The sequence below is a fragment of the Callithrix jacchus genome, chromosome 14 (assembly GCF_049354715.1).
Source record: "Callithrix jacchus isolate 240 chromosome 14, calJac240_pri, whole genome shotgun sequence".
Lineage (NCBI taxonomy): Eukaryota > Metazoa > Chordata > Mammalia > Primates > Cebidae > Callithrix > Callithrix jacchus.
In genome coordinates this window covers 77701104-77717356 of record NC_133515.1, presented here as the reverse complement: position 1 = coordinate 77717356, position 16253 = coordinate 77701104, and the positions used below count along the sequence as shown (strand labels likewise).

At 34.9% G+C, this 16253-nt stretch overlaps 2 protein-coding genes across 15 annotated transcripts in view; one reads left to right on the top strand and one right to left on the bottom strand.

Annotated features, from left to right (window-relative positions):
* NDUFAF7 (NADH:ubiquinone oxidoreductase complex assembly factor 7) overlaps positions 1-7672 on the top strand; it is a 42399-nt gene extending 34727 nt beyond the window's left edge. For 4 of the 5 annotated variants that reach the window (XM_035272803.3, XM_035272801.3, XM_035272800.3 and 1 more), the window contains one exon: positions 4949-7672. The gene's annotated coding sequence lies outside the window, so the exon portion shown is untranslated. Of the gene's footprint in view, positions 1-4782 lie in introns of all 5 variants that reach the window. The other variant, XM_078349487.1, reaches the window with a different exon arrangement.
* Positions 1-16253, bottom strand: part of PRKD3 (protein kinase D3) — a 73549-nt gene that overhangs the window by 17265 nt on the left and 40031 nt on the right. For all 10 annotated transcript variants that reach the window (XM_078349483.1, XM_078349485.1, XM_035272792.3 and 7 more), the window contains 7 exons: positions 13298-13375; positions 10361-10544; positions 8848-8971; positions 6722-6799; positions 5361-5637; positions 3102-3154; positions 349-421 (listed from right to left, as the gene is read on the bottom strand). In XM_078349483.1, the coding sequence (XP_078205609.1) occupies positions 349-421; positions 3102-3154; positions 5361-5637; positions 6722-6799; positions 8848-8971; positions 10361-10544; positions 13298-13375 (867 nt within the window). The remainder of the gene's footprint in view (positions 1-348; positions 422-3101; positions 3155-5360; positions 5638-6721; positions 6800-8847; positions 8972-10360; positions 10545-13297; positions 13376-16253) is intronic.

Below are 16253 nucleotides of genomic sequence, written 5' to 3'. Positions count from 1 at the left end.
GTAGACAAATGGTGCCATTTGTGTTGGAAAACTAGTAGGGAATATTCTTCAGTGAATAAGCCTACCCAGCCCAACATAAACTTCAAACCATCTCCCTGCTGCCTCCAATGAACATCTGTATGTGTGAGCTACAAGAAGAGATAAAAATCATTGTAAAATTTTCTGATTCTTTGTTACTTTTTAAAGTTTGCAATGAAATTAAGGAATGAATATTCAAGTTACAGTGAGAAGGATTTAGCTGAAAGATACAAGTCAGCCTTTAAAAAAAAAGGCCACTGGACAAAACTGTGAGATGACAAAATAGCTGGCAGATGTATGTACAATATGCAAACGGCTATAGTTGCTTACCTCCATAAACAATGCCAAACTGGCCTGAACCAAGCACCTCATCTGCAAAGATCTGGTAAACAGTACTGATATCCTGGTAGGATAAAGTAAGCAGTTAGTATTATTTCTTTCTTTTTTTTTTTTTTTTTGAGACCGAGTTTTGCTCTTGTGACCCAGGCTGGAGTGCAATGGCACGATCTCGGCTCACCGCAACCTTCGGCTCCTGGGTTCAGGCAATTCTCCTGCCTCAGCCTCCTGAGTAGCCAGGATTACAAGCACGTGCCACCATGCCCAGCTAATTTTTTGTATTTTTAGTAGAGACGGGGTCTCACCATGTTGACCAAGATGGTCTTGAGCTCTTGACCTCATGATCCACCCACCTCGGCCTCCCAAATGCTGGGATTACAGGCTTGAGCCACCATGCCTGGCCAGTATTATTTATTTATATAAAACAATGTCAGCATCACTTTCGTCATTCAAATACTTAAATACATTATTTATGTTAGAAGCAATTAATTTACAATAAGTGCAAACTATTTTATGAAAACATAGGCTCTCTATGTTCTATAAGGGGTTAAGCCCAAATTTTACACTATGGCTATTAATGTGCAAGTATAATGTGTTTAAGACTTTCAGGAAAAATATGCTTTGAATTAAAAAAATCTTCTATTTATTAAGTAGTGATTTATAAAAGTAAATTTACCTAAAAAAATTAGAAATGAAGTTTTGCCTATTTTACCTTTAAAGAGATTTGCACTTTTGATTTTTGAAAGAAAAATTCAGAAGTTCATATGACTGGGATTAGTCTGACTTTGAGAGACTGATGAAAAGAATACATAAGAAAGTCTGTAACTCAAATCTCCTCCATCTTTCCTCACTGCTCTTCCCCCTCTTCCATTCCATTTTTTTCTTTTTTGTAGTATTTGCTGCTGTCAGAACTAACAGAACTAATATGGGATGTTTAGTGTCAGAATTGCATTACAGTTGTGACTGATGAAAGAAAAATGGAACTTTGCTTAGCAGACCCACACTTATAGAGACAAAGCCTCAGTCCTGCCACAAAAGCCAGTGAATACACATGTATATATGTTAGGTTATAATTACAATTTTACGGTTTGTAAAAACCATTTTTATAAGCCTCTCAACTTCAATCAACTTTTTGTTTAACTAATCAAACTCTGGTTCTAATTAGATTAGGAGGCATCCAATGTATATATAATAACTATTAGGAAAGTGTGTGTATATATGTATGTGTATTTATATATATTTTAAACAAAAGCCAATTCTGAATCCTTTTCCCCCTAAGACATGGATGGATATATCCTCAGTTCCCATGGGATCATTCAAAATTTGTGCTCTTCTGTTTTTTGATATTCCTCCTTCTCTCCCCAAGAATACGGTATCTATTCTACCTCCCACTAGGACAAGAGATTCACAGATTGTATCTCTGAAATTCTCTATCTCCAATAATACTACTAGAGTCCAATTTTCATTGCAATCTTAGAAATCTTAAACAACGTTTATATGTTAGAGAACTATAACAGCTGAGTATCCCATCTAGAAAATAAAGATTTTAATCTGAGAAACTATATATAACAATGAAAAATTTTCTGACTTCCTTTTCTAGCTTGTTTTCCTTCTAGTCCGGGGGTTGGCAAACTCTGGCTTGTGGGCAAAATTCAGCCTGCTGCCTCTTTTTGTATGGTCCCTGATCTAAAAATGGTATTTAAATGACTGGACAAATCAAAAAAATATTCTATGACATGTAAATATTAAATGGAATTCAAATGTCAGGGTCCATAAATAAAGTTTTATTGGAACACAGTCATGCCCATTCACTTATATACTGCCTATGGCTGCTTTCTTGCCACAACCACAGAGTTGCATAGTTGTATATGGTCTACAACAGGGTCCCCAAGCCTCAGGCCATGGACTGGTAACGGTTTGCAGCCAGTTAGGAACCAGGCTGCACAGCAGGAGGTGAGCAGCAGGAGAGCAGGCATTACCGCCCGAGCTCTGCCTACTGCCACATCAGCAGAGGCGTTAGATTTTCAGAGGAGCACAAACCCTACTGTGAACTGTGCATGCGAGGGATCTAGGTTGTGCATTCCTGAAGAAAATCTAATGATTTGATGTAGAACAGTTTCATTCTGAAACCATCTCCCAATCCCCCACCTCCATGGAAAAATTGTCTTCCACAAAACCAGTTTCTGGTGCCAAAAAGGTTGGGGACCTATGATCTGCAAAGCCTAAGGTATTTGCAAAAAGCTTATGGAAAAAGTTGCTGACCTGTTATAAAACCCTAAACATACCTGTCTACACTGGCCAAACTTAATTTATTCACCATCCTTTACAAGTCCATTTCCTTCTTTCCTATTTGTTCATCCTGGTACTTGCTGAAAGGTTGTTCCCTGACCGTCATCCCTTAGCCATTTCTGTCAAAAATCCATTCCAAACTGCACTTCCTTTAGGAAGCTTCCCCTGCTGACAGCACAAGAAGTAATGGCTGCCTTCTCTTTGAGCCAGTCTTAATGCTTTGTAATATTCTAATGTCACTTTTTCTAGTGAAAAAGTTAGCTTTATTATTTTTTTTATGGAAAAAAAAACAAAAAACTGCCTTAGTTTCCTCTATAAAGTAGAACTCCATAGGGAAGTTATAAACCACAAAGTCTAGCCTCATACTTTGGGCAATGAACCAATTTCTCTAATAAAGATTTTCATCTTTTATTTTCCTTAATTACCCAGTATACACATTAGCTATAACGATTACTTACCACATTCTCCTGGATCTGGCAGTTAGATACAGAGATACTCATAGACAAATCTTCTGTAAAATATAAAAAAGATATTTGAGAAAAGGGTAAAATTTAGTATATGACAATAATATTAATCTTCACTGACTTGAATGCTTATGGTATATCAAACTTAAAAAACAGGTTAGCACACAGTTAATACAATTATGTACGTGAAAAAAACTCAACACATACAACCCATCAACAGGAAACTAGTTAAATAAAATGAGATACATCCATATAAAAGAATACTATCACACGTTTAATTGATGATGTAGGACTATAAATAATCAAAGTCAGAAAGCTAGTCATGATATTAATAAGTTAAAAAGGGAAGTTGCACTGTAATCCCAGTGTGTTGGGAGGCTGAGGCAGAGGATCACTTGAGCCCAGGAGTTTGAGGACACCTGGGCTACATGACACCCTGTCTCTTCAAAAAATTTAAAAATTAAGCCAGGCATAGTGGTGTGCACCTGTACTCCTAACTACTCAGGAGGCTGAGACAGGAGGATCCCTTGAGCCCTGGGGTTTGAGGTTGCAGCGAGCTCTGATTTGTACCCTGCTCTCTCACCTGGGTGACATAGCGAGACCCGGTCTCTTGGAGAAAAAATAAAACAGGGTCAAGGGAATTGCAGGATAGCAGTACTTAAAAATAAATCTATGACTACTTCTGGTGAATGGAAGAGGTGGGGATGGGGAACAAAGAGTTTTTATACAGTTCTAAATTGCTTGCCTTTTTATAATTTTATAATGTTGCTTTTTTGGTTAATACATTTATTACCTGAAATCACCTCATTTATCTTTTAAAAAGTATATGTTAAGTGCCTGTATTGTTTTCTGAGGAAAGTCTTAGCTTTAATTAGAATGACACAGAATTCCATCTAAAAACCTCCAAAACTTAAGAACCACTATGAAACATCCACCTACCTACTCCCATCCCAGTGCAAAATCAGTACTGGACACCAAACATGTACACAGTCACGATCCTCAGTACACTTGTCTCAACTATCTGTTACTCCTCTGCTGCTCCCATTGAGCTCTGCCTATTGTATTCCTACCTGAGGTCCAAATCAGGTTCTTCTACTATGAAGTCTTGTTTACTCTTCCTGTCTGTTTCTGAGTTTTTAAAGTAATGTATTCCTCACTTTTGCACTGTACTGCTTTATGGTACCATCTAACACCTTTATATATCCCGTCTCTCCTTAAAGAGCTTTTGTGATTTCTCCATGTATAGTGTATTTTATCTCAGGACCTACATAATAGTTGTACAAAATATAGCTAAACTAAAATAAATTATATTTGGAAAGTTGTTGATATATTTCTCAAATGAATGAGTTATGTGTCTCCATAAGCAACACAATGTAAATGGGGGAGAAGTGGCATTATAATGACCTTTTAATTGTTAACTGTTTACTTTTGAAACTTTATCCAATTTAGATTTAATTATATAAATTTTGTTGGTGCAAAACATGTTTTAGTGATTTTTAAATATTTCTGTATGTTTTAATAGTTATTTCTAACTTAACAGATTTCACGAGTGTGATGTGAACGATAACATTTTATTGCTTGTTTGTATCCCACTATGAAGCAAAATATTAATACTAGTAGTATACATAATCCAATGAGACTTTACGGATGCCAAGCACTGTTCTGTATCTTACAGGTTCTCTTTCATTTAATACTGACAACCCGATGAAGTACTTGCCTAAGATCATATAACAGATGGTATAGCCAGGATTTTCATGTGGGAAAACTTACTCTGGAGCCTAGCACTGGGCATTGTATGTATGTATATATACTATAACCAATATAATTTTTTTTTTTTTGAGATGGAATCTCTCTGTCGTCCAGGCTGGAGTGGAGTGGCACAGTCTCAGCTCACTGCAACCTCTGCCTCCTGGGTTCAAGCGATTCTTCTGCCTCAGCCTCCCAAGTAGCTGGGACTACAGGCGTATGCTATCATGTCCAGCTAATTTTTGTATTTTTAAGTAGAGATGGGGTTTCACCATATTGGCCAGGCCGGTCTTGACTTCCTGACCTCGTGTTCTGCCTCCCTCAGCCTCCCAAAGTGCTGGAATTACAAGCATGCCTGGCCAACCAATATAATTTTATAAAATAATTAACTAATGGTATTGGTTACTAAAGACAAAGCTTAAGATGAACAAAGGAACAAAACCATACCCACAAAATGCGTAAGAGAACTAAAGAGGAGAAAAGGCCATTAAGAAGTTTATTGCTTACTGTGATCTTTCCCTTGCCCTGGAGAAGTGCAAACACTTGCTTGAGGAGTAACAGGCATGAGGGCTTGGCGAATTGCTTTTTCCCAGCTCTGTGCTACATCAAGTCCAACTCCAGTGGCAGCAAGAACAGGATTATGAGAGCTATCCCCATTGTTCTCACCAACGAAGTATACCATAGTATCAGTGATGATTTCAAAACAGTGTGGATTGCTGCCTTGTGAAATGTTTGTGAAATCTCGTGGTGAAGATATGCGAAGAATTTCTGAAAGTGGAATTTCCTGAAGTAAAAAATTAAGCATTGGAAAATATGAATACATCTTTGTTTTTATTTTTAAATACACTAAAGAACCAAAGATATGTATTTCAACAAATGCCATTAAGAAGGACACAAGTATGTGGCACACAACACACAGTCAAGTCTTATGACATGGCCTGTCTTGAATGAGGTGCAATGTCCAGCAATGCCATAGGCAGGGCATGGACTATGATAACTAGGCCAGTAGCAGATCATTAGGATGCAAGGAAGGAGAAGATTTAGGAGGGCAATCTGCCACTGTATCCAACACTTGTAACTTCCAACCATCATTAATTCAACTTCACAGTAGTCTACAAGATACAGCCCCAAAGCAAGTAAGAAGCAGAAATAATGACAGAAAAAGCAGAATCTTAGTTGTTTAAGCTTCTCCGTTCTGGTTCTGTCCATTGGAATTAACTGTAACAATCATTATGTTTTTAGTCAACTTCCTAAGACAAAAAAACTTACTTAAAAAAAAAAAAAAAAAACACCTGCCCAAAGCAAGCCATTAGTTCCCATTCTCTGTCACTAACCTAACTGCTTCATTATAATCTTGCTTGCTATCAGTTTGTGATGTGGCAAAACATGGAGTCAGGCCAAGCAAAGACGACTGTAAAAAGGAGATTAAGATCCAAAACAAGCAATTGGGAATTGGAACCCAAGGCAAGGTGGAAGGTGGGAGAAATACTAAATACCTCACTGACCTCTTCTGGACAGGCAATGATGGTGTCTAATCTAGATGGTGTCTTATCTAGATTAGGTGTCTAATTAGATTAGACTCTAAGCAGTCTAATCTAAATCATAGTATCCAGAAGGAAAGCAGCCGCAACCTGACAGGCAAGCCAGAAATAAATAAATACACAACAACAACAAACAGTCTGGTAGCAGAGCTGCTGTGGGCAGTGAAATGGGGTATAGGAAACAGTTGCTTCAACAAGGAACCTAACAGTGACTTCTATAAACCATACTAGCTAGTCATTATATATATCTTCAAATATGACAGTTAATGATTATCTGAAAAAACCCACTATCTTAATGCTTATATTTTAAAAATGTAATATACTTACCTTATAATACTTTGATCCAGATTCATTCTGAAATAATGTTAGACATTTGCTGTCAAGCCTCCAATAATGCCTCTTTCTCTATAAAATAAAGATGAGAAAACTCTGAGTTCAAAAATGGTTTCTCCAAAGTACTTGTACCTAACTTTTCCTTTCATTTACATTCATAAATTTGTACTTGTGAATAAGTTTAAGATTCATGAGATTCAAAATTTTCAAAATATAAAAAGGAAGTATGGTGAAAATATCACTCTCACTATCACTCATCCCTACTTTTCACCCTTACTCCAGGCAAAGAATGTTAGTAAGTTTCTGGGAATCCTTTTAGAGAATTTTATACATGCACACATGAATACATATATATTACACACATATACACACACATATAAATATGTAATTTACTTACAGGTTAAATTTCTAGAAGTCGATTTGCTAAGCCAGTAGCAGATCATCAGGATGGGTCAACAGACATGTACACATGTAATTCTGCCTGATAGTGTTATATCATTCTACACAAGTCTTGATCCAATTTATAGTCTCATCAGCAACATAAGAGAGTGCCTATTTACTCATACCCTCACTAATGCAGTATGTTTGTAACTTTTTGAGTTTTGCTATACTGAAAAAAAAACTGGCATTTCAGTGAAAGGTTAAAGTAATATTTATTTTACTATAAATGAAATCAAGCTCTTATGTGTAAGAGTCTGTATTTCCTGAGTAACTCTGTTCATATTCTTTGTCCATTTTCTTATTGTGTTATGGTCTTTCTCTTATCAATTTGTTGGCATTCTTCACATTGTATGGAATTAACCCTTATTTAGAATGAGTTGAAAATATTTTTCCTAGTTTCTCATTTGCCTTTGCTTTTGGATTTTGCCATGTATAATTTTTTTTTTGTGAGATTGAATTTATTGACCTTTTATTCTTTATTATTAAACATATAATTCTCCCAAAGTTTCTTCTACTGTTTAATTTCTTTACATTCATATCTTTGATATATTTAGATTTATTATGTGTAAAGTATGAGGTATATATATAAAACTTTATTTTTTTCAAAATGGCTACATGGTTATCCCAACACCATTTGCTGAATTACCTATCTTTCCCTCTGTTAATCTGATGTAACAGCACCTTTGATACACCATTAAATTCCCAACTGTAGGCACACCACTTCAAGTTACATTTTCAAGGATATGAACTATAAATAAAAGAAAACACATATACACTGCAGTCTATACTGTTATCATCATATAAAACTTTAGGCCACCTAAATGTATTAGGTACTTCCTTTTATTCTTAAAAGGTTTATTAGAAAGCTTGTTTCAATAATCTGTTCAGCAAATTTAAAAAATGGGTACTTCATTTTATTCTTAAAAGGTTTATTAGAAAGCTTGTTTCAATAATCTATTCAGCAAATTAAAAAAATACAATAGTGACTACTAACATTTAATGAGTGCCTTACTGTATGCCAAACACTGTTCCAAGATCTTCTCATATATTAACTGCTTTGGATTTATTAGGTGGTTACAATTATTATGCCAGTTTCAAACCAGGAAACTAAAGCATAAAGAAACTAAGTAACTTTCCCAAGTTCATACAGTGTTACAGCGAGTTACAGAGATTTAGGCAGTCTAGCTCCAAAGTCTATGTTTTTAGCTATTACACTATGCTGATTTTTTAAATCTATTTTCTTTCTACTAAAATTTCATCATTACTTGTCTTTGCTGGATCTAAAAAACAACCTGCATATTTAACTTAAGTCTGGAAGTTAAAGTCTACAGAAAAACAAAAATGCTTCCTATCTTTGGTAATAAGATGACTTTTTAGATGAAGTGTCAGTTCCTTCTATTTTTATTTGTGGCTCCACTGTGTTTTGAGTTAATTTTATTTTATTGTGGAACAATCCCAGATCCTTTTTGAATATCGACTGCTCTATCAGTTTGTAAATACATTAAATATTCTGCCTTTTAAAAATTCCTTACAAATTTAACTATTGTGTCTTCTATAAACTGCTGCAGTGTATATAATGTCTTAATATATATTTCATCATCATTTTGATTTAACAAATGTACAAAATAAAATTCATAACAAAGTCTTATTAACATATTGAAATGTATGTGATTACTGACCAGGTTATCCCTGCTGGTGTAATGGACCATCCACCCTTCCTTCACCATTGTGCTGCTCTTCCTCTTTGTGTGCTTGATGGATTGTACAACCCTCATTAGCGGAATATTATTGCTTGTTGATGGACTACAAAATATTTAAAATTTATAAATATGTGTAGAGTTTAAAAAAATCATAAATATTGTAGAAACATGAAGACTTTTTAGAGATAATTGAGCTAGATTTTTTCAAAATCTTTTAGTAAAATAAACAATGGCTTAAGAAGAAAAATTAATCCTATATGAGGATACATAATTGATTCTGTTTTAAGATAATATCGTAAATCCTTTTTACTTGTCACGAATGTTTTCTGAAGGGTCACACAAAAAAATTAAAAACAATGAGCGGAGCAGAAAGCACCCTCCAAACTGGAATATTTGGAGCCCAGGAGAGGGTCTCATTTGGGTTTGCTGCTGAAGAGTTTTCCTGCCCTGGGCAGCATGGCAGACTAGCAAATCCATAACAAGGCAAAATGCAAGTTTATATAACTCAAATGTCAAATCCAGTTAATCATGTTGTTAGCAAAATGTATTTCTACTAGAAAATATTTAAAGGAAAATGATTTACAGATACTAAGAAAATGGAATGAGTCAAATTAGGTAGCAGTGAAACATGGCTCAGTAACTACGATTTGGAGTATATGTATAAAATATACTGTTTTGAAATTTGAGTCTCAAACAGTTAAATACTTTTAAACTATGAAGTAGACTAGCTAGGTTCTGCAATAGTCTCCAAAATGGGTAGACAAAATTTTTGTTAATAATGCTAATGATAGTAAGAACTGTTATTTGATGATAAGCCAATCAGAATAAATGACAACTGAGCCATCTGAGATTGATAAATGACTCATTTTCTTTAAGTAACTCTTTTTTTCCAATGAAAAACAAAACCTGCCAAAATGGGGATATTTTGCTACAAGGTAGTATATCCTCTAGGCTACAAAAAATTGAATTTCTATGAACAGAGTGGCATATTTAGAATGGTTTTGTAGTCTAACATTTTTACAGAATGCTAATACTTGAATTAACTGTGGCAATATAAAACTGCCCTCTTCATCATCACTATTTTTGTGCAACACTTTCACAAGTATATTCTTTATTGCTGTTTCTCCTACCAGTTAAAGCTGTCTGTGTGAAAAATGGGTTGCTTTAACTGAAAGTTCAATACTAACACCTTGCAGTGGCTGTTCCACAACTAGGTTTTAAATGTAGACCATACTTAAAAAAGCATTTATCTTTAAAAACAAAAACAAAATAAAAAACAACAAGGATTCTCATACCTTCCCATCTTGAGTGGATGGCAAGGGTGATATAATTTATTTCAGAAATACTACATTGCATATAAAAGAATTAGCCACAATTTATTTAGATTTTAAATTATTTTTAAGGTCCCACTTAAAGAGACATGGCTTTTTCTTAATGAGATCCTGAAATGACCTTGCAACTGGAAGTAGCTTGTAATATGTATATATGTTACCTGATTGTTTTAACGGCTTCTTCATCTCTTTCCACATCAAGATCAGATGGATCCAGGAAGAACATCTTGTCTTCTGGGGGAGATGGCTCTTCTGTGTCATCCAAGCCCCGACTACTATCACTATTTATGTCATTATTGTCAATATCCATTGGTATATCTGTATCTGTTCCCAGACTGGAAGGTTCTGGTAAAATTTTAAATGAATTTCAGAGTTTCACATTAATAGAAGAAGTCTATTAAATGTGTAAAAAGTTTTAAAAGTCTTAAAATATAAGAAAATATCTTTATGAGTTAAGATAAAGTATTTCTTTTTGTTTTTGAGATACAGTTCCACTCTTGTCGCTCAGGCTGGAGTGCAATGGCGTGATCTCAGCTCACTGAAACCTCCACCTCCTTGGTTCAAGCAATTCTCCGGCCTCAGCCTCCCAAGTAGCTGGTATTATAGGCGCCTGCCATCATGCTCAGATAATTTTTGTATTTTTAGTAGAGACGGGGTTTCGCCATGTTGGCCAGGCTGGTCTTGAACTCCTGACCTCAGTTGATCCGCTCACGTTGGCCTCCCAAAATGATGGGATTATATGCGTGAGCCACTGCGCCTGGCCTAAGATAAACTATTTCTTAAAGAAGATACAAAATATACAAATCATAAGGCACAAAGTTAATTTGATTACATTAGAATTTGAAATTTCCATATGACAAATACTATAAAGGAAGATAAGCCACCACCATTATGGTTAACTGATTTTTGACAAGAGTGTCAAGAACATTCAATGGGCAAAAAATAGTCTTTTAAGTAAATGGGGCTAGGATAACTATAAAGCTCTACATGCAAAAGAATGAAGGTGTACCCCTTCCTTAAAACATATAAAAAAATTAACTCAAAGTGGATCACGTACAATGTAAAAACAAAAACTGTAAAACTCACAGAAGAAAGTATGAGAGTAAATCTTTGTCACCTTGGGTTAGGCAAAGCTTTCCTAATAAACCAAAAAGGTAAGTGACAACATAAATAAATAAATTGGACTTCATCAAAATATAAAACTTCTGTGCTACAACCACCACCTTACGAAGTTAAAAGAAAGCCCGCAGAATGGGAGAAAATATATGCAAATCACATACCAGATGAGGGACTATTATCCAAGTATTTAAAAATTCTTAAAACTCAATGAAAAATAAACAGATAAATAAATGAGCAAAGGATATGAATAGGTATTTTTTTCAAACAATATATAAAAATGGCCAATGAGCATATGAAAAGATGCTCAATATTAGCCACCAGGGTAATGCAAATGGAAACTAGAATGAGATACCACTTCACACTACCTAGGATGGTTGTAATAAAAAAGATATACAATAACAAGTGACAGTAGGGACGCAGAGAAATCAGAATCCTCATACACACTGCTGATGTAAAATGGTGCATTTTTTGATTACTAGTGAGTTTAAGCATCTCACTAGTAATCAAATGCACATTAAGATAAATATAACTGTATTTTGTATCCATTTATCAAAAGCTGGAAAAGCACAAAAACACAATTACGTGAACTATAAATGTAGAAAAGACTTTAGTCATAGAGAAACTATACTAATTCAGATTAACCAAAAGAGAAAACTAATCATGCTCTGTCAATGGTGTTAATAATCAGTGCTATGGTCTGAATGTTTGGTTCCCCTTAGAAATCTTAACTCCTGGCTAGGCTGGCCATGGCTCATGCCTGTAATCCTAGCACTCTGGGAGGCAGAGGCAGGTGGATCACGAGGTAAGGAGTTCGAGACCAGCCTGGCCAATATGGTGAAACCCCATCTCTACTAAAAATATAAAAATTAGCTGGGCGTGGTCTCCCAAGGTAAGAGTATTAGTGGTGGTGGGTCTTTGGAAGGTGGGCTCTTTAGGATTGGGTGCTCTTATAAAATATGCCCATGGAAGTCCTTCATCTGTTCCACCATGTGAGATGCAACCACAAGGTGCCTTCAACCAGGAAATTGACCCCCACTCACCAGACACAGAATCTGCCAGTGCTTTGGACTTCCCAGTCTCCAGAAGTATGAAAAATAAATTTCTATGGTATTTTGTTATAGCAGCACAAACAGACTAAGACAACCAACAACCATAGCAAACATGCCACGAGAGAAAATGTTAATCAAACTCTCCCAAAGAGTTTAATTTTCATTTCTTTTTTGCTTTTCCTTTTACAGAACTATTTATATAAAAATTGTTACTAGTCCTATGAACTGTTAAAGGAAAATTATGATGAAAAGTTAGGAGATCTTACTGCTTCCTTCCAAAAACAGGTAACTAACTGCCTTGCTTAGTATTATCTTGAAAACAAACAAACAAAAAGGCCCCAAAGAGAAAATGGATAATGGTTATTTGACAGAGAAAGAGACGGGGAGGCTGTATAGTATATTCTAATCACTAGGGACTAAGGAACCAAACCATATGGGTTTAACTTCCAGCTCTGCCACCTATTGGCTATATTTCTGGGGCAAGTTATTTCATGTATTTATGCCTCAGTTTACTCATCTCTTAGCACCTACCTCAAAGGGTTGTTCTTAGGTTGAACTGTCAATATATTTAAAGAGTTTAGAACAGTGCCTGGTATAGGAAGCAGTTAGTAAATATTAGAACTATGAAGGAATAGAGACAACGGCAGCGTTTTAAAACAAGTTCTTTTATGTCTAAAGATGCAAGAGGATATGCAGTACCACTGGCTGTATTAGACTACAAAGTAACAGTGGGTAGAGGAAAGAGAGGAAGCCATGATTACTAATAAATGTATACCGTCAGTGTTCTCTGTATTTTGCTTGATTATTAAATCAGAAGAAAATCTTTAAGAAACAAAATAAATTATGAAAATACAATTTATCTGAAGATAATACACCAAACAATCATGACCTTTTCTGCTCTTTTACAGAAATTAAGAAAAAGAATTGTACCTCCATTGAAAGTAACCTCTCCAAGGCAGTCTCTTGGTACTTTTGATGCACAGCGTTTATGACAGTTGAATTTACAATCTAAAATGAAAATATTCAGCGTATTAATTTATGTAAAAGTCAAGGAGTATCAGATATAGTTAGACTTTCTTTAAATCACTCACAAATAAATTATTAGTAGTAGTAATGATGTTAAAATAATAATAACCACCTACCAATCACTTTTAGCACCTCTCTGCAACCCCCCCTCCATCGATTTCTTCACTTATATAATGAGACTAATACCATGTGTACAACATGGCCGTAATGTATTGGCAGGTCCATATTTCCTTCTCTTACCTCATATTCATCTTCCCACACCTCCCATGAGAGTTTCTCAAGCGGATTAAATTCCTATCTAACATATCTCAGATACATACTTTGAATTTCTAAGTATCAGGACCTAATGTATATGCAGGAAAGACACTGAGATCCAACAAACATTTATGAGGAACCTAATAAAGGTTTTCAGATACAACCTTGTGAGGAAGGACTGAGTGTCTCCGGCACAAGGCCTCCCACTTGTACATAATAGCTCTCTTCAGTCTAAAAGAAACCTCAGAGTTGACAGCATTGCAGATCAGTGTCAAGTACAATCCGTCCTAAACTACTGCATAACTCAGTGGTTCTCAAATTGTGGTCCCAGATCAGTTTCATCAGGTAACTTGTTAGAAATGCAAATTCTTGGGCCCTACTCCAGAGCTATTATATCAGCAACTCTTGGGGCGTGGGGTAGTAGGGCTGAGCTCTGTAACTTGTACTAAAGTTGAGACCCACTGATCTAACTATGTCTAATACTGCCTTTGAAATGCATCTATTAGTAATAACTGGGTAAAAATAATTTTGAGTCCTGACTTAGAATGTTTTTGTAACCCTTGTAAGTCAAGAAAATCCTGGGTATCATGCCAACAGCACAGGCTAAAGATCATTAAATGACAAAGCCCCATGAAATTGATAATTTGGTAGATGATAAAATTTACATTATTTAAAACACTATCCTTGTTAAGATAGGCCCTAGGGAAAACTCATGTGATAATATTAATATCTTGCACTATCTCTTAAACAACAGATTTGTATTTTATCTCATGAACTTTGCAAGTTGTGAAAACAACAAGCTTTCCATCTTCTCTGAAAACTCAGGTGGTGTGGGGGGGAAACTCATGGCTGTTAATTCCAGCACTTTGGGGGGCTGAAGTGGGCGGATCATTTGAGGCCAGGAGTTTGAGATCAGCCCAGCCAACATGGCAAAACCCCATTTCTACAAAAAAAATACAAAAATTAGCTGGGTGTGGTGGCACGTGCCTGTAGTTATAGGTACCAGGGAGACAGAGGCAGAGAATCACTTGAACCCAGGAAGTGAAGGTTGCAGTGAACTAAGATCCTGCCACTGCACCCCAGCCTTGGCAACACAAATGGGACTCTCAAAAAAAAAAAAAAAGAAAAAAGAAAAAAGAAAAATTCAGAGCCGAATTTGTGGACTACCTGTAGCAAGTATGTAGGTTTGAATGGTAGGCAGGCAGCTTTAGTTCTCTATGTCCTTATCCATGTTTTAATTAATTTGCTGATGCTCTCTTATATTTTACATATGCTTTTAAGCTGCTTTGAAGTTTTTATACATCCAAGTAGAAAATAAAAACAAACAGAAAATAAATGAATTCTTGGAATTGTATATTTTCTCAAATGATTCAGTATAATAGTTTTATCTTAACTAGATTTTTCCTTCTTAGACTGACAAAAATATTTTTAAAGTATCTTAATTCCTATTAAAATATGAAAATGACTATTTTATTGATAAATGAAATAACTTAGCTATATTAAAATAAAACCTACCATTTTTTGAATCAATATAAGCATAAAATATTATTCTTGAACCCTAAAAAGTTGAATAACCCAGTAGCCAAATTAACAGGCTTTATGTAAAAATTCATCCATCTTTATTTTAGTTCCTCTATAAATACTATACTTTTCTGCATATGGTTAAAGAATGTTTCTGCTCTGCTTAGCAGAGCAGCAATATTAACTACCTTTATTAAGATTATCTGTTGGCTAGAATTTTTACATGTTACTAATGATCTTTTCCAAAACATTTCTCAGTGGCTGCTTGCCAATACATTTTTATGTTGATATTTTAAAGTATTAATTTATGTAGTAACTCATATTCAGAGAAACCTGTTGAAATAAAATTTCATCATGTAGGAATGCCTAATAGTTATCAAATACCTGATAACAAATGTATAACCTGTTCCCCATTTGATGTTCTTGTATGCTGTCATACACTGTCAAGACAAGCTTTATTTTCTTATATATTTAAGCTTATATGCAATTATCTTACTCTGTGCTGTAAGCAAGAACATACTGTTACAAAACCCTCAACCCTAATGTTTTATTTAGATCACTTGATAATTCAATTCCAAAAATACTTCCACTATATAAAAAGTACAATACCAAGAACTGCTAATCACACACAAAAAATACACAAGATTAAAATTAGACTACTTATATCATATCCTGCTCAATGACTAATAATCTAAGACTAATAATCTCTATTTTAGTTTCACTCTACTGTGAAAACATAGTTTCTACTGTACAGCATGCTGAGAAGATACCAGACAAAAAGATACAATCATCTTTAAAAAGCATAATAAAAGTATAAGCAAATCATTCTTCTAGTATGTTATAAAAAACTTGTTTCATTAAGAGTTGTTTTGAATACTATGTGTGCTGGGTTAGTATCCAAATAAGGGTGGTCCCTATTATAATTTCAGTAGCTTCTATTACGTCCTACCTATTTCAGTGTGATTATTCTTGGGAATAACAGTTTTTATACAATTCTCCTAGCTACATACTTTAAAAAAAGCAAAACTCTTACAGTATACTTATGTGTGTATGTAATAAATATTTAATGAAAAGAGGAAAGTGT